This window comes from Protopterus annectens, chromosome 2.part0 (assembly GCF_019279795.1).
Source record: "Protopterus annectens isolate FY-2018-M chromosome 2.part0, PAN1.0, whole genome shotgun sequence".
NCBI lineage: Eukaryota > Metazoa > Chordata > Ceratodontiformes > Protopteridae > Protopterus > Protopterus annectens.
In genome coordinates, this window is record NC_056728.1 from 249,232,996 (window position 1) to 249,252,687 (window position 19,692).

At 43.0% G+C, this 19,692-nt stretch overlaps 1 protein-coding gene across 2 annotated transcripts in view; it reads right to left on the bottom strand.

Annotated features, from left to right (window-relative positions):
- Positions 1–19,692, bottom strand: part of FBXW2 (F-box and WD repeat domain containing 2) — a 513,384-nt gene that overhangs the window by 221,771 nt on the left and 271,921 nt on the right. For both annotated transcript variants that reach the window (XM_044060728.1, XM_044060727.1), the window contains exon 4: positions 12,714–12,847. In XM_044060728.1, coding sequence (XP_043916663.1) covers positions 12,714–12,847 — 134 coding nt within the window. The remainder of the gene's footprint in view (positions 1–12,713; positions 12,848–19,692) is intronic.

A 19,692-nucleotide genomic window follows, 5' to 3' on the forward strand; every position in this document is an offset into this window, starting at 1 on the left:
ACTTGAACCTCAGCATTGAAATAAATAGGACATGCTGGAGGGACAGATTCATAACCCAGAGTCTACCTTCACTCTGGAATAAAATCCCAGTCCAGGTTAGGCAGAGTCCCGCATTGACTCTCTTCAAGAGGAATCTTGATGAGTGGATGGGAGATCGTAGGTTTATCCCGGGTATCACTTCTGTGTCACTGTTAGACAGAGGCACAGTATACTAACCTCGAAAAAGGGCATAGCAAAATTAATTTAAAATGGGTGGCGAAAGCCAAACACACTCTGGCTAGGCTTATAAATGCCCTAGGGCAGATAGCCTAGTATGAACCTATGACATCTTTATTGTGTGGGAAGGCGACACCTTGCAGCTTGGAGATTTTATCACTTACCTCAATCAAGCAACCCCCTTCGTGAAGTTTACCTCTTCCCATAGTTGTACTTCAACCACTTTCTTAGATATGCAGATTTCCAAGGACACCAACAATAACAGAATCATCACTGATCTATTCAGAAAACCAACGAGGGTTAACTTATTACTCCACAGTAAATGTCTACATCCTACAAAAAACAAGTATAATGTAGTGAAGTCCCAAGGCTATAGACTAGCTAGAATTACCACAGAGATGGAACCATTTTTGAGAAACCTGAACACCTTAGAGAATGATTTTCTAGTGAGAGGCTACGAAAGTCAGATGTTAAAAAACATCCTGGAACCCATTATAGAACTGAAAAGGACTGAAGCACCTTCACTCAACCTCCTCCATAGAAAAATGTTAAGTAATTCCACAGAGAATAACAAATGCAAAAATAGCTGCATCCTGACATACACTTTGGATCATCACAGTATCAAAAATATTATTGCAGAAAACTGGGACATTGTCAAAGGAAACCCTTTTCTGATTAACATCTTAGGTGAAGCCCCATCACTTGTTTATAGGAAGGTCCAGGAACATTAGAAGTTTTGTTGAATTTAAACCTAGACCATTTGAGAAAAGCACTAAAACATGTGAAACTAATTGTACATTTTGTATATTTATACAGCAAGGTGATAGTTTTTATTGCCCTTATTTAAAGAAAATCATTAAAACCAGTTCAGGGGGTGACTAACACTACAAAAGCAATTTACAGGGCACAGTGCAATCAGGGTTGCCAGATTTCCAGCCCCCCAGGTAGGGACAAAAAAAAAAAAAAAAACAAGTCTCTCACGGCAAGTGAAGACCAAAAAAAAAGGTCTTTAATGCGGAACAGAGTTCCACATTAAAGAACTGAGCTCACTCAGTAGCTCTGCACTAAACACAGAGCTTCTCGTGTTTAATGCATTGCAGTTCCGCATTCATCACAAGTAGCTCCGTGTTTAGCGATTTTTGATTGGCCCGCATACCGGCATATGGGCCAATCAAAAATCGCTAAACACGGAGCTTCTCGTGTTTAATGCGGAACACAAGAAGCTCCGTGTTTAGCAATTTTTGATTGGCCCGTATGCCAGGTATACGGGACAATCAAAAAAAAACAAACAAAAAAATAAACAAACAAAGCGGAGGCTGGCCGGGATTTAAACCGACAGGGCGGGACTCGGGATCAGGCTGCTGATCTCGGGACAGTCCCGCCCAAATAGGGACGTCTGGCAACCCTGAGTGCAATGAATGTGATGCATTCTATGTGGGCAAGACTGTAAATAAACTCAAGCGTAGGATTTCATGTCATCTGTCAGAAATGTGCTCTGGATGTAAAAATAATGCACTAGCCAAACACCTTTCTCTTCATATAAGACACACAGGTTTTAAGTTCCAGATCCTGGATCGCATAGACATGGGGGAGCTTGAAGTAGACATCCCAAATATTCTGGAGAAACATGAACTCATGTGGCAATTAAAGCTGAACTCTTTTAGGAAGCCTGGACTAAACTACTACTATTCAATTAAAAGTGCACTGGAACTTAGAAAATTGCCACATTGTTTACATGACTAACTGTATTTTATTTTATTTTACCAGTTGGTTTTAAATACCGTTTTAAATCAGTTGTAATTTAAGTGTATATTTTGTTTCCATCATCATACATACATTTTTTCTTATTTTTTTCTGGTTCTTTTTTCCATTTTATTCAAAATGATGTGTAATAACAATACTAATTAATTATACAATTATATATATATTTTTATACATTGTTTTTTAGGGTTCTTGTACACAGACCTGAAGAAGTCTAGTAGGACGAAAACGATCTTTGTTAACAATAGGTTATGAAAATAGAAATTGATTTTTACATGCAAAATGTATTTGTATATATATTTTTTGATTGCCAAATGAACTAAGGTTGATATATTTCCAGCCATGTAGTATAATGTCTTGGATAAAATCACAGGCTTAATAATCTATTTAATAATCTGGTTAAATAAGAGGTACCACATCATTATAAATTTTATTTAAAGTACATAGGGGTTATATATTATTATGACAGCTGCTAAGCAGGGCAGGACCAGCTCGAAAGTCACACTGATGGGGGAAGGGATGTGAATTTAATATGTGTACCAATAACTGTCGCCTCACAGTAAGACGCTGTCCGGTTCGACTCTCAGTTAGAGCGCCTTCTGCGTGGAGACATGCATGAATGGGAGTACCTTCGTTGAAGGTTGTGCGTCACAGCTGGCAACTCGGTACGTAAAAATCAATTGCCAATCATTAGCGGACCGGAGTTCCGCTGTGGCGACCCTTAACCGGGAAAAGCCGAAAGACACAACAACAACCAATAACACTTTGTTTTACAAAACAATAAACCACTCCCATGCCTGATAAAAAATGATATATATATATATATATATATATATATATATATATATATATATATATATATTTAGAAAGCTTGTGAGGAAATTATTACTCTATTTTTGTTTTACTTGGATCGCTTGTCTGTGTACTTAATAAAGGACTTTTGACTGGAAACAGACTGCTCTGTTTTACTACAGTACAAAACTGGCTCTCAGATCATCATCTGATCTTAAACCCAAACAAAACCAAACTACTTCTCTTTTACCCAACAAATACATCCCCTCCCACACATCTTACTATACAATCCAATGGTACCATCATCTCACCAGATTCCTACACAAAGCTACTAGGAGTTATCATTGACAACAAACTTAGATTTGATATGCATATCAACCAAACCATTAAGTCCGTAAATAAGAAACTTGGGTCCTTATACAGGATAAAGAACTTCCTATCCCCTATTGCCAAATTGGCCACTGCCCGCTCACACCTTCTCTCTACCCTTCTATATGCCTCTCCTGTGCTTTCTAACCTTAATAAATCTGAAATGAACAAACTTTCAGGTTGCTATAATCATATTGCCAGATTTGTAACCGGGTTGCCCTATAGAACACATCACTGCTTTAACTTGAAAAAACTTGACTGGATAGAACTCCCTAATCTTCTCAAAATGAACCAACTCATTGAAGCTTTTAAAATTCTTAAACAACCTGATAACACCCCTGCACTGAAAAATATAATAATTCCTTACACTAATCTAAGCTGCCTTCGCTCATCAAACAGACTCCTTGTCCAAACACCCAAATCCAACAATATGGGTGGCGATGCTCTGTTCGCCAACACCACTGGAAAGCTATGGAATTCCCTCCCCAACAACCTCATGCTTATTACTTCCCTTGTTCAATTCAAAAAGAGTCTAAAACTCCATTTTAAGTCGCATTGGCTATGTCCATGCTCAAATCCAGACAAGCTCCTCTTCGTTAAAACAAGGCCATACTGCTTCTCAAGTAAATCTATACCCAAAAGGACAACCTAGAGTGGGGATATGTAATCAAAAAGCATATTCACTGTACAGTAGCCAAAGTATAATCTATAAACTGTCTTAATAAATTCACTAGCATCTTTTTAAAGATCTGTATATTGAACTGTCGTAAGCTGCGTCTGTTAGAACAAGGTAGTAAGTCTAGGACGTAGTATGTAAATTGCTTTTTATTCTTCTTACTCTTTTCTATCTTAAACACTAATATGTAACTATTTGTCTCTGTGACTATCTATGTTGGAGCTTTTCTCCCCGGGCCTATGCTGAAAATGGACATGTATCCAGTCGGACTATCCCGGTCAACAAATGTAAAATAAAATAAATAAATAAAATAATACTTAGTAATGCTGTACAATTATATATTTTCTATTATTTTTTTATTTGGTTTGTTTTGACTTAAGGCGAGTTTAAGTTTGCTACTTCTACTACTACTGTCTGATCTGATTAATATACACTGATTAACTAGAAATATATGGACTGAAAATCTTCCACACAGAGAAGTTTTTTACACTGTTTTGCCAAGGAAAATTCTCTGTTCCTAAACTGCAGATCTAAGTTAACAGCACTTTGTGAAAGATGTGCTTTAACAACTGGACACTAGGATGTGGCTGCCATTCCTTAGAAGAAGGATTTTTTTTTTTTACACCTGAGTAGAAGGAAGGCTATGTGCTTTATGGTGACATAATATAATGCACTTAGACAACACTGAAGCAAAGTCTGTCAAGCAATTTGGTTTCCTACCAAAAGCAAATTATTTGAACTAGTCTTTCCTCTTAATGCAGTCAGTGTAAAACAGTTATTACACGAGAACCAGCAAATGGAGACATAAAAAGTACACTTATGTAAGAACTTATTATAACCGTAGATGTTTGACTGATTGTTATTGCAGTATTGTTAACTGATCATATATGCTGTCAACAACGGTCATACATCCAGCCAGCATAACAAACCCTGGGGGTCATCCCCTTGTGCAGTTTGCCCAACATATGATCTTAGCCCAACAGACCCAGAGATGCATAATGGAAGTGCAGATGCAAAGTATCTCATGACTTTCTTGCCCCAGACATGGAATTATAGCAGAAATAAAGGCAACTGTATACATATGTACAATGGAACTGAAGCAGAGAGAGAGGAAACTATATACATATGTACAAGTCAAAAGAGAGGTACAAAAAACAAGGAACCTACCTTGACCCAACAAAATGGAAGATAAAAGGGGGAAAGAGAGGGATGTAATACTGCAACAGCGATCAGTGGCATATCTACTGTAATGATAAGTTCTCATACTACTGAACTATGTCCTTCCATGATCACGGCAGCAGTATTACTAACAAATTGGAGATTCCCAAACCTGTCTAAGAAGGGCAGGAGGGAAACCTGAAGAGGACTGTGGTCCAAAAGACCTAGCAATACTAACCTAGCAAAACCTGCTCTAGTTCTAGAGAAAACATCAATCTTCTAATAGTGAAGGTGTGAAAAGAACAAGTAGCTGCTTCAAGAACAGGTCTAGAATCCAAACCCATGAAGAAAGCCTTTGAGGAACAAGCAGCTGTAATAAAATTTGTTTAAACTGGAACTAGAAACTGCAAACCATGAAAGGAATAACAGAAAGAGATAGCCTTGGACATCCAATTAAAAATAGCTTTAGAAACAGGAGCACCCAAGGTTTTGTCATGGAAGGAAACAAAAAGCTGATCCAACTTCCTGAAATAATTGATTTTGTCCAAATAAAAGCTTAGCTGTCTATGCACATCCACGGAAAGTAGAATCCCTCTTGCCTTTATTCTGAGCAGAGAAATGACAGCTCATTAACCATCTTAAGCATTTCTTTATGAAAGATGAAAAAAGGAAAAATAATCAATAGTTGCAACTCTGAAACCAGTTTAGCAGAAGTCAAAGCCACCAACAGCACTGTTTTCCCCAAGTACAAAACTTAAGAAAAGCAGAAGCAGCAGGCTCAAAAGAAAACAAGGTAAGCTTTTGCAGGACATAGTTCAAGTCCTAGGAAGGAGTAATAGCCCTTGGTGGTCATCTAATATGTGGGATGCCCTTCAAAAACTGTTTGACCTCAAATCGAGATGAAAGTGGTGGATCCAGAGGTAGAAAGGCAGAGATGGCTGACAGATGTGTTCTAAAAACAAACAGAATGTCAGCCTAGCACTGAAAAACTTGCACAAATAAGCCAGAATACTAGGAATACCTAGTTGATAAGGGTCCTGATTCTGTTTTTGGCACTAAAAAAATCTTTTCCATTTGGAGATATAAGATGCCTTTGTATTTGGTTTTCCAGCCTCCTGTAAAGCGTTAAGCACATCCTTGAAAACTGGTGCCTAAAACAAATTAAAATTATATCACTGAAAGAGTTCGGTTCAAAGTCTGTAGACCAGGGTGAATTAGAGAACCGTTGTTTTATCTAATCAAGTCCATTCTATGTGTAACTTGAGATGACTGCCCCTGGTTAAATGAAAGAGAAGCGAGAAGCAATGCTGTCTGGGCAAACAGAAGTCAACAAGATTTCTGGTTTTTTTTGTTCTTGATTTTAAAAGGGCTTTGGGAATCAAAGGGAGTGGAGGGGAAAGCATAGTTATGTCTTTTTCCAATGAAAGGACATGTAGTCTGTCCTCCAAGCTTGAGGGCATGGTAGTCATGAACAAAACACCATGAGCTCTCTGTTGTGTATGACAACAAAAAGATCCATTTGTGAAGTACCCCCACAATGGACCATCTCCAGAAAGACCCCCTCTGTTTAGTATCCACTAGTTAAGGTTTCCTCAAAGTTTGTTACTGTGTTTTTTTCCTGTGGGTATGTAGAGAGCTTTTACTACAAGTTCAAGCAGCAAGGGTCTATCAAATGACATTCTAAAAACAGCCTTGGTGTATTTGGTGAACTACTTGAGACACAGCTAGGTGTGGTGATTAGACACCAGGTTACTGTCTGCTGCCCTAGCTAAACCATCCAAAGAGCCGCATGTAAAGCACATAGTCTGGTTAACTACTGAACCAAGGGTTGACAGCTGGGACTGAAATATGGTTTTGAGGTCATAGTAAGGAAACCCTAATGGTTTCATCATTTAAGTCCCTAGGGAACTTCAACATGTGCACCATGTAACAGTTTAACAACATGCGTAATACAACACAATTTGAGTAAAAATACTGATGCAGTAGCTTTAAAACTGTGCAACTGGAATCTCTTTAAATACCTTCCTCTTGACATGGCAACACTGCAATTTAACCAAACAATTCTTAGCGTTCTGAGCAAAATGGCTCCTGTAAGACGGAAATAAGTCCATATCACTATTGCAGTATTCTTTACATAAGGGAGAGTATAAGAGTTCAAGTGGAAACTTGGGAGGAGGAAGGCACAGACATGCCCTCTAGAAACCCATGCAGGATAGCTCTGGCAAAACCAGCCCTTGCTCTGGAAACTAGAACCAACTTGCAATGTACAGTGAAGGTATGGACAGAAGCCCAAGCAGCCACCTTAAGGATGGAATTAGTCCTTTGAAAAAAGCTCTAGAGGAAGCAACAGCGCTGGTAGAAAGACATTTACCATGAAAGGACTAACAGAAAAAAATGGCCTTAGAGATCCAGTAGAATATGGTTTGTTTAGAAACTGCTAAACCAAAAGACCTGGGATGAAAGGAAACAAAAAGTTGCTCAGATTTGCGAATGGTTTCAGTCCAAACAATATCTGAGCTATCTACATATATCCAATGTATGAAGAACGTTTCACTATAAGGCCAGTAAGGTATTGAATAACACCTGCATAAAATCCTGCCATTTGCATTGCGAATCTTTAACAGAAGGGGAAATATGCTTAGTTATTTGTTTTTTCTTTTGAGGGACATCTTCACAAAAAACCCTAGGAGGTTCAGACTTTGCCAACACTCAATCAACATAGTAGGAATCACCTCCCTAACTAGAATTTGTGGTATCCCCCTAAGTCCCTCAGATCACCAAAGTTTCCCCTTGAATGTCTGGAGTGGATCTTTGTAAAGTCTCAGAGGACGTTTGAGAAGTCAGATCCATGCCAAACTCTGACAGGGTCATGGCAGAGGATTCCGAAACAACAGGATGATCCTTTGGGCTTTCACCAGCCTCAAGATAGACATCCAGGGGAGGTGGGACAGCAGCCAGATCAGACCAGAGTTTCCTTTTTCTTGGCAGGTAGCTGACTTTCGGGATGGGAAGACTTCACTATAGAGCCTTGCATCAACAACTTTAGACGGGTCTATATCATATAATCGAAAGTTGACACTGTAGAACGCTCTAAAGAGCGAAAATGCTGGAACTCGAAGTTTTGTTACTGAGATTGCAGTACAGTGAAGATCGGAATATTTGCCTTTTCCTCACTGTAATGTGATCTCAGAGTTGGAATATATATATTTAGCGGGGGGTGTGGGGGGCACCCCCATAATAAGGGGTTCGAGTTCTGGCATTTTCGCTCTTTACAGCATTCAACATTGTCAACTTTCGATTATATGATATAAATCCCTTTAGACACTGGTTCTCTAGGTAAATCGACAATGAGGACAGATGACTACATACGGTCTTGGCAAATAAAACACTGTCTATGGTTATGAGAAGCACCCAAACAAAAGAGACACTGCTCATGACAGTCTTTATGGGTAATTTGTCTCTCACACTGACATTTTCCCTTTCTGGATGACATGTAAACACACCAAAATAAAAATTAGGAGGAAATAAGAAGAAACCCCAATGGGGCACTTACCTGAAACAAGGCTCGGTAACCAGCACAGAAGGAGCATTCAACAATGGTGTTCAGACTAGAGGCAAAATAGTTCTGAGGCATGTATGTCCGTACATCACCTTTACGCCCTATGCCATCAGCAGGAAGCATGTGTGTGATGTAAGATGTTTATAAATTCCAAACGCTTTGGTATACTTGTCGGACATTGGGCTACCTTTTGCAGGAGATCCCTTATATAAAAAAAAATTGCTACAGTGAGCTGGAAGGACATTTGCAAGGTATCTTCAACCCCCACCTGTTCCCTGGTCACTTCTCGTTTTGATCTTTTTCGAAAAACACTAGCTGCAGTTAAGCAGCAAAAAGACCTTCATAAGAAACCCTACAATAACATATACAGAGTGCATAGCTTGTAGTCCATTTCTGAAGTAGCCTGATTACTTAAATAGCAGCAGTAAACTGTCCTACTTATACTGTCACTCTTCATCCTACATAGAAGGATTACAACTGTCGGACTAAAATAATGTACATTACATTAACACTATTCTTGAACAAAAACAGCTGTACAGCTACATCTATAGAGACTGAGAAGAAGAGATAGGCAGTGGCAGCTGAGCAGTTCAATAAGCTAGGAAAGGAAACCTTAACTGCTACCACCATGAACAAAGAAACCTAGCAAAACATTCCACAAAGAGATATAGGCCAAAATTTCTCATTCAGTATCCAATTACACAGCAACCTGGCACCTCTAAAATGCTTTTAAACAAGCATGCATTTTAAACAATGACTACACCAAATATGCTATCCAACAATAACAGCATGAAAGTGACCCATCAGTTGGATCTCCTTAATTCCATAGTCATATATTTATATTTGAACACTGATAATGTTCAATACACGCATTATCCCAGAGCATTTCTTAAACTAGAAAAGATACATGCCAATAATTGCCATTCCCCTAAGCACAGGAAATATTTCACATGCGTTTCCAGAAGACATGCATAGAGACCCCATACATCTTAAAGCAGTACAGTAATTCAGTATGATGGTTTCACAGAAGAACAGTACCAACATGTTCCACGGCTACCAATTCTTAACTAGTCTGCAACTCAAACAAAGGCATACACTGGGAGCACATATAACACAAGGTGACCAACGGTCCCAGTTTTTCTAGGACATTCCCAGTTTGGAAGTCTCTGTCCCAGAATCCCAAACATCCCAGTTTAGACAGCTCAGTTTGAATGGTGACTTGGCTTCCTAGGGGGGGCAGTCCCCCTGCTTTCCCATCCTAAGCAGCTCTGGGAATTTTGCGATTTTACAAGGATGCTGTTGGGTATGGGGTAAGGTTGGATGCCTTCGCCCTTGACAGGAGCCTTCCAGGCCCTGCCGCCATCAGTCAGTCACTCCCTCAAGGACTTCCATCGTGAGGTGGTTCTACTTAACCCCACTCACCCAAGCAGGAGTTCTCAGAGCCCTACACCCATCTGCCTGGCACTCCCATACTGACTTCTGTCAGGGCCAAACCCTACAGCCCTCCCCTTTGACCTGGCCAAGAGATCTTCCCCAGCCACAGCCCCCCATGTCAGGGGACTCTGCCACCTGCATGACTTCTGCAGGCTGCCAAATCGTGCCGGATTGCTCATACCTTCGGACCCTCTCAGGGGGCTTCCCTCCAATCACGTCCGCTCCTCCGGAACTCCCCTCAGCCGCTGAGGGGCAGATCCTCTCTATTGAAGGCTTCAGAGTCCCCCTGCTTTCCCATCCACAGCAGCTCTGGGGACTTTGAGATTTTTCAAGGATGCTGTCGGTTATGCGGTGAAGATGGATGCCTTCGCCCCAGCAGGAGCTCTCCAGGCACTTCTGCCATCCACCCTGGTGCTTCCTCAAGGACTTCCATCATGGGGAGCTCTGACTGACCCCACTCACCCAGTCAGAAGCTCTCCAGGCCCCACCACTAAGGACTTCCATCATGGGGAGCTATGCCTGACCGCGCTCACCCAGGCAGGAGCTCTCCAGGCCGCGCTGCTGTCCACCCTAGCTCTCCCTTAAGGACTTCTGTTGTGTGGAGCTCTGCCTGACCCCCCTCACCCAGGCAGAAGTTCACCCAGCCCTGCCTCTCTCCCCCTTCCAGACTTCCGTCCCAGAAGGGGCATGGTCCATACAGCCTCACCCAGGCGAGAGCTTCCTGTACCAGTCGCTTTCCACCTCTCGCTCTCCCTTCCAGACTTCCATCGGGACTGACTCCCTCTGGGGTTCCACTTCTACCCAGGAAGGAGAGCTCTTTTCCAGTGTTACATATCTCCTAATTGCTGCCAAAATCATGCAGTGTCATGCGTGCTCTTGGAGCCTCTCAGGGGATCTTCCCATCCTCATGGAACTCTGCTGGGCCTCAAAGCCTCAGACAGTTCCTCATCCAGACTTCCGTGACACCGGTTCTCCACTTTGCCTTGCACCTAGGGCTTTCAAACTCGCAGGAGAGATGGCCCTGAGTCCTCCCATCTATGCACTTTTTGTGGCATACCTCAGTCTCTCACCCCCATGGTGCTAGGCGCCGACAAATGTGCATCGCTTCAAGCCTCCTGGCATGTGGCCTCTTGCCTCCTGGGTGGTGCTATTCACAGAGTGGCATCCCTACAGTGCCTAGTGAAGGATGGGAGGCCGACCTGCCTGCCCTGGTGCGAGATGACATGGCTGCCTTATCTCCACTCCCATGGGGGCAGGGAGAATGGGATTGCAGACCTGGCTTACAGTGGTGGCCCTCAAGTGTCCCAGTTTAGGTCCTGAAACAAAATGGTCACCTTGATATAGCAACGACTTTATGGAACTATTGCAGGACTCCTCCACTATGTAAGCTACATCATATACTACCTTTTAATAATACCTGTATGTTCTATTCATTCAATTCAAAAAACACAAAAGATAAATTGCAGTTCTACTCACTATATGCTTACATACTCTAAACAGAACATAAAAGGTAATTAAACTAACTTGTCATACAAATTTAGTTCCAAAAAAAGATGGGTAGAACCTACAAACTACATTCCTTTGTACATATTTTCCTGTGGTGAAAGCACACTTTTTCCTCTGCTGCCTCCAACATTTGAAAACTGTTCATAGCTAACTGATCACCCTGCAGTTTTGTTCTTGTTAACTCATGCAACATCCACATCTTCAAAATTTTGTTTAATAGTGTTTCAACCTCCATCTTCTGAATCACACAGGGGACTGACATTCATTTTAACACATCTTGTGAATCTGTGAAAGGCTTAGCCACTTGCAGGGAAAAAAAAAGTTGCAAAAGCAGGGTACAACATCCCAAATTTTAACTTCCTTAGATGGTACTTGTGAATTACTGACAATAATTGAGCTAGCTCTGGATGAGTCTTAACTGAAAAAAGTATTGTCAAAAGAAAACACAACTCCTCTTTTTGCATATTTCTCCAGGCCTCAAGAAGACAGACAGGATATGATCTTTCAAAAAAAGTCTCAAATTTATTTATTTATTTTATTTATTTAAATTTGTTGACCGGGAGTGTCCGACTGGACGTTGGTCCATTTTCAGCGGAGGCCCGGGGAGAAAAGCTCCACAGTAATTTAATCAGAACATGATGAGGCTGCCTAAGAGCACTTACTGTTAATAAATGTGGACATTTTCTTACAATGGCTGCCAGGAAGAGAATGCAACCGTGACAATGACTGGGAAAAAAAAAAAACACCAGTCTGGTGAATCCATTTCTTAACATGGGTTTAGGAGTGCAGTGGTAGGCCAAAGTGGACATGAGACAAGACAAGTTTTGAAGAGGTACGCAAGATACTTTGGATAAGATGTGACAATCCACTGTAGTAGGTCCTTTTTTTACAAAATATTTTAAAATCCATAATTCATGTTTAAAATATCAACATAACACCTGCTGGTTGGTTATCAGTTTTTTCTTTTTTTCCTCTCCTAAAGCCCGCTAAGAAGGCACTGGAACATGATGAAGTTTTAGTTCAAAAATAACATGACTATGAGCTACTTCAGGAGATGTAATTAATTCACAGATCTACAATCTTTACTTCTGCTGAAATTCAGCTACACTTTAGGGTTTAGTTTTAAATCTTGTTTATTCAATATAAAATTGGCATGATTTAATGATAAATGAGAATATTCTCAAGTTAAGGTACTTTATTTCATCAAATTCGACATAAATCAACAAACAGCATATGTCCTACCTTAGTAACCCATTCTGTATGTCCTGTAAGAGTATTGACCCAGGTCCCTGTGGATAATGCCCACACCTTCACAGTCTTGTCTGCAGAGCCACTGACTAAAACGTCAAGTTCATCGCAGTAGTCCACACTAAATACTGAAATAGGGACATTTATTAGAAAAACTACATAAACCAAGTACTAGCAATGCATTTAGCCAAATTAATGGAATAAAAAAAATATAGCACTGCTCTTAGGGAAACTAGGAAACTACAACTGTGAAAAAATACTGCAATTATAGGTTCAACATTACAAATAAAGTTAAACATTTATTAACTGTGTAGGTAGACTGGTCCAAGGTCCCTTTTCAGCCAAGACCCATGTAAAATAGGCAAATACAAAGTTCAAACAAAACAAATTACCACCTCTCCCACTTTGCGAGGGACAGTCCCTCTTTGGGCAGTTGTTTTCTGCAAAGAAAAAATGGCAAATGTCCTGAGATTTTAGGACAAAATTATTTCCTATATTTTATGTAATAGTTGTATAAAATAGTTATTCTGCATCTGAAACGTCTAAATATTATAAGAAACAGAATAAGCAAGTAAAATGCTACAAAAATAAGCTTTTATTTAGGCAAAAAAGTGAATTTCTGTCCTTTGTACTGGCTGTGGGTAGGTTTCGCCCTGCAAAATCTGATGTTTGTACCAAAAATGTCCCACTTTGGGCATTTGAAAAGGTGGCAACCCTAAATGGTACAGATGTCAAAAGTACTATGTCATATTAGAATAAGAAGTTATGTACCTACCATAACGCTCCATGTTAGTTGTCTTCATCTCGCCTTCTTTCTTGCTGGATGGGTTCGGAGCTGAACCTCGGCTCCAACTCTGCCTTTTACTAAAGCTCGAGAGCTATTTACCGGCTCAAGGCCTCCCCTTATCCCACAATGCTAGGCGTCAGATACCCAGATCTCGTTAGGTAGAGCTAACACCAAGGAACAAACACCAATTCCCACCACAAGGTTTACCTACAGTGCTACAAGCAGAGGAGGACGTAACCTAAGAAGGAGTCAACCATAGGAAGAAGGCCTCAAAAAGAGATTCCTCTCTGTCCTGACCAGGCTAGGGGGATGGAGGGTGGGACGCAAGAAAGAAGGTGAGATGAAGACAACTAACATGGAACGTTATGGTAGGTACATAACTTCTTAATGTTAAGTTGTCTATCTTGCCTTTATTCTTGCTGGATGGGACAGCGTCCCTAGTACCTTAGCCCTGGGTTGCTCATCCAATACAGACTCTTGAGCACAGTGGAACCAAAATCACCTCGACTCTTGGAGGCCACATCCAGCTTGTAATGTGAAATGAAGGTATGAGGAGTGGCCCATGTGGCTGCAGCACAAATAGATTCCATTGGAAGTCTAGCCTGAAAAGCTACCGACATAGCCAATGCTCTGGTGGAATGAGCTTTTGGTTTTGTAGGGAGTTCCTTAGGTCTCAGTTAGTAGATCAAGGTAATAATAGAGGCCAACCACCTGGACAAGGTTACCTTAGAAACTGGCAGGCCCTGCTTTCCCCCAGCATAGGACAGGAAGAGTTGATCTGATTTTCTTGTCTGCTTGGTCCTATCCAAATAAAAGCGTAATTGCCTGTGAACATCCAAATAGTGTAACTTTTGTTCAGCTCTGTTTGAATAATTGGGAAAAAAGACAGGAAGATCAATAGCCTGATTGAGATTTGTCTCCGAGGGTATTTTGGGTAAAAAGGAAGGATTAGTCCTGAGTGAAACTCTATCTTTGTGAAAAATAAGATAAGGAGGGCAAATACAAAGGGCTTGAAGTTCCAATACTCTTCTGGCTGAGGTGATGGCAACTAAGAAGAGAGTCTTCCAGGAGAGTAACTTTAAGGAACAAGAAGCCGCAGGTTCAAAAGGAGGGAGAATCAATGAAACTAATATCAAGTTCAAATCCCATGGAGGAAGGGGATCTTTAATCGGGGTCTAAGTAAAATAGTCCCCTTAAGAAAGGCCTTACACAGTTTGTGGGACATGATACTGGACTCTGACAGACCAACATGAAAATTAGCAACAGCAGCCAATTGGACCCTAATGGTGGCAGACGAGGAACCTGCTCGAAAAAGGGCCGCCAAAAAATCCAACACGTTATGGACAGGGGTGGTAAAGGGGTCTATATTCCTGGCCTCTGCCCAGAGGGAAAAACGTTTCCACTTACTCGCATAAGTCTTCCTGGTAGAAGACTTATGCGAAGAAAGTATGATTTCATGCACTGACTGAGAAATATGTGGAAGCCTGGCTAAGGTTGGCAGTGGAGCAACCAAGCTGTGAGGTTGAGAGAGCGAAGGGATTGGTGCAGCTCGCTCGACTGATGGATCAAGAGGTCTGGCACTGGGTCCAGATTCCAGGGCTGCTCCAGCAGGTGATGATGCAGGAATGGGAACCAAATTTGTCGAGGCCAGTAAGGAGCAATGAGGATCATCCTGGATCCCAAAGCTGTCGCTTTTTGAATCAGTTTTGGACTTAAGGGAAAGGGAAGGAATGCATAGAGAAGACCCCGGGGCCAATCGTGAACTACAGTGTCTCTGGGGGAATGGCCTGGGAGGGGAAAGAGAGTGAGGAAGTCGCTGCACTTGCTGTTGAGAGGGGTTGCAAAAAAGTTGCAGCAAGGTTGACCCCATCTGCGGAACATTTTTTCCGCTACTGACAGATTGAGAGACCACTCGTGAGGCATGAGAATTGCTCTGCTTAGCCTGCCCGCTATGACGTTGGATTTCCCGGGGATGTGCATTGCTATCATAAACCGTTGAGAGGAGATCGCCCACTGCCAAAGTCTGAGTGCTTCTCGACATAAGGGATAGGACCTGGTTCCGCCCTACTTGTTAATGTACCAGACTACCAACATATTGTCTGTGTGAACTGCAATAGTCCCAGTAGGTAGAGAGTCCTGAAGAGCTCGCAACGCTAAAAGTACCTCTCTCATCTCCAAGACATTTATGTGCAGGTGGTACTCTAGGGGTTGCCAAGTGCCCTGGTCAGTCCTGCCCTGAAAATGCCCCCCCCCCCCCACCCGATCAGGGAGGCATCCGTCGTCACTGTGGCAACCGGAGGAAGAAGGACAAACGGTCTGCCCTGAAAAAGTTGAGGGGAGACCATCCACCAAGAGAGATGGTCTTTGCATGATTGGGTGATTATTATGTTGTGAGACATCGGGAGCTGTTGGAAAGACCATTGGGTAAAAAGCATCCATTGAAGAATCCGCATGTGAAATTGAGCCAAGTGAAGTAATGTGATTGCTGCTGCCATGAGACCCAAGGTTTTCATCTGGCCTGAATTCTTTTGCACTGTAGTAATGTTTGAACATGTCGGCGTATGTCTAATACTCTTTCTAATGGAAGTTTTGCCAACAGTTCTTTTGTATTTAGAATGGCGCCTATAAAGGTTATAGATTGACAAGGCGACAATGCATACTTTTCGTAGTTTATAGAGATAACTAGCTCGGAGCAAGTTTGTATGGTATAATCCCTGGCTCGGATTAGCTGATGCCTGGTGGAAGCAGTTAGGAGCCAGTCATCTAAATATGGAAACACCTGGAATCCTCGCCGTCTCAGGAGAGCCGTAACCACTGCCATGCATTTGGTGAACACCCTGGGGGCTGTGGTGAGACCAAAGGGCAGGGCTCTGAATTGATAGTGACTGGCTCCCAGCCGGAAGCGGAGAAACCTTCTGGAGCGTCTGTCCATTTTGATATGGTAGTACGCATCCTGAAGGTCTATAGAGCACATCCAATTGTCCTGACCCAAAAAGGGTAGAATGGACTGAAGCGTGACCATCTGGAACTTTGTTCTTTGAACAGATTTGTTTAACCTGCTGAGATCCAAAATGGGTCTCCAGTTCCCTGTCTTTTTTGGTACCAAAAAGAACTTGGAGTAAATCCCGGATCCTTGCTGGTCTGCTGGGACTGATTGGATGGCTCTTTTATCTAGAAGTTTTGAAATTTCTAGAACTGCTTGTTCCCTTAGACCGGGTGGAACATCTGGAAGGGACTTGTTTGTTTGTACGGGGGTGTGGACAAAGGGGATTTTGTAACCCTCGGATATGATCGACTGTACCCATTTGTCTTGTGTGAGGAGTCGCCAGGCTTCAGGGTACAGTGACAATCTACCCCCGACTGCCTCCGAAGGTGGACAGTCGGGCAGTCCCTCAGGGGTGCTGAAAGGGTTTGTCAGAGAAGGATTCACTGCTACCCTGATTTTGCAGACCCCCTCTGCCCCTCGGGCGGCGTCTATTGTTGTTCCCTCCTCTGCTTCTGGAGGGAAACTCACCACGTGTGTCAGGCACGACTCCCTGGGGTTTGCGAAACCACAGTTTTTCACTCTTCTGACCTTTAGGGTATGGTCTAGAGGGAGTAGAAAAACGGACTCCCACAGCAGAGAGAGTCTTGCCTTCCTGCTCACACCTGGTAAGTGTATCCTTCACCTGTGGTCCAAACAAAGCCGAACCATTGAAGGGGGTATTGGTGAAGGATGCCTTAAAAGGGGTCAGCAAAGTTACATAACCGCATCCAGGCATGTCTTCTCAAAGCCACACCTGTGCCTGCGGCCCTACTCGCCCCATCGGCTGCATAAGAAATGAGCCGCATGGAGGAGTTAACTATAAAGTTAAGGGTTGCCAGCTGGGAGTTGATCTTTTCCTGAGACCCCGCAGCAGATGGATCCTGAAGGGTATCACCCAGTTCCTTAAGGAGATCCCTTTGAAGGCGGGTGAAATGGCACAGATAGCTCAGCGACTGCATAGAAAAAGTCGCTGAAAAAAATATCCGCTTCCCGTACCTGTCCATTGTCCTAGATTCTTTATTAGGTGGATGGACAGGCACAGAAGGGCCAGCCAGCTCCTTCTTAGTGGCTGCTGCAACCACCATGGCATCAACAGGGACACCCTTCGTAAGAAACTGTTCATCGGACGGGGCTGTGATGAATTTTGTGGGCCTGCGGGGAGTTGGTTCCACTGTGTCCGGGGCCATCCATGCCTTTCGAGCCACCACTTCCATGAGTGGGTCGAAAGGCGGAGACACCCAGGAGGTGGAAGGGCGAGAACCAAATGCGTCCAGGTACACCGACATCCTCAGAGGGGGACCTTGGGGACCCTTCCGAATCCTCCAAGTCGGTGTCCGAGGTGACTGACTCGGGGGAGTCAACAGGTTTCCTCTTACATTTTCTCTTCCAAGGGGGCTCTTCTGAATGATCAGGGGAGGCCTCGGAAGAGGAAGATACCCCCAATGGGGCTACCTGGAGTGCCTGTTCTCCACGCTTGGGGTCAGGAGAGTGGACAGAGACCGACGCAGGCACCATGGGGGAGGAGCTGAAGGGGTCAATCATGGAGCCGACACTAGAGTCAGCACGCTCCTCATGACCTCAAAGTCACCCCTATCAGGCATAGAAGATGGTCCCCGCTCCGAAGAGACGTGAACCCCTTCCGGCACCGAGAGGGACGGCTCTGAGGCCGATGTCGGGGCCGAGCTCACCTGCGCCGAGGCCCCGAGAGGGAGAACGGGGTCGGACAAGGGTCCGACGCCACTCGCCCCCTCGGAGCCGACGAGGGAGTCTTGGTGCCTGGATCCCTCCAAGGACGGAACCAATGAAGAGATCGGAGCCGACGAGGGAGCCGAAAGGTGTGGTATCGGATCCGACGTTCCGACGATTCGAGCCCCAACGAGCTCCGGCTCCGAACACGCTGGTAGGGTCGGAGGAGGAATAGTTGAAGCAACAGGGATAGCCACAGCCTGTTGAGGAGGGCTAGTCAATATTTTGTCCAGTGCCTGTGACTTTAGGAGCCTATTGACCACCCTCTCTAAGTCATGATCCGATAACCTGGAGGACCGAGAGGAATGGGCTCTATGGCTCCGCTCCGACTGTAGTAATGGGGACCTGGGAGCCGAGCGAACGGACTCTAAGGAGGGAGACCTCTAAAGCTTTTGACTCAGAGAAGGTTCCGATAGTAGAGTCGGAGCCGACTGAGGCCTCGAAGTGTCGGTTCCGGCCGGAACCGACGAGGAAGCAGAAGCTACGCTCGGCTTCGGCTCCGAACAGGGAGCCAACGGTTTGGCAGGCTTTAAGGATTTCCCCGACGAAAGCTTGGCCCGATCCTTCTGGCTTCAACAAGCCCCTCAAAATGAACTTATTCCTATGCTCCTGCAGGACTCTCAGACTGAAGGCATGACAGACCGAACAAGAGTCACGAGTCACACTTCTTGAAACCTGAAAACTTGGTATCTTTAGACATTACAAGGAGATACCAAGGAAAAAAATTAACTAGTGCCCTAAAACAGTACACACACACACGCACTAGATAAGAATAAGGATATCAAAAAAAAAAACACTATAACTAACAGTTACACTAACAATAATTATCTATGTATATATAATACAATATATAATACAATATATATAAAAAGTATAGAAAGGCCTAACACTACCCTAAACAGGGAACGGAGGGGGAGGGGGGAAACTGTAATGACAGGAAAAAAAAGTTTTTTTTAAATGGGATCTAAAGGGGATACAAGATTAGATTAAACTAATAGCAAACAATCTAAAAATTGTAACAATCCTGACTATAAGAATTATACGACCTGGAGCCGGTAAAAAACGCAACCTCATAGCTGAAGCGGCAAACGAGATCTGGGTATCTGATGCCTAGCATTGTGGGATAAAGGGAGGCCTCGAGCCAGTAAATAGCTCTCGAGCTTTAGTAAAAGGCCGAGTTGGAGATAAGGTTTCGGCTCCGAACCCATCCAGCAAGAATGAAGGCGAGATAGACAACTTAACATTATGCTGTTACAAATCTATGAATACAGAAAACATAGCTCAGCTATACAGACAGTAGTATAATACAAGGATATGTAGTAATATATAACTGACACTCACATATGTAAAATACAAAGCAGGTAGAAAAGTACAGTTGTGTACACTTACCATAAATGTAGATGTTCGAGTGTATT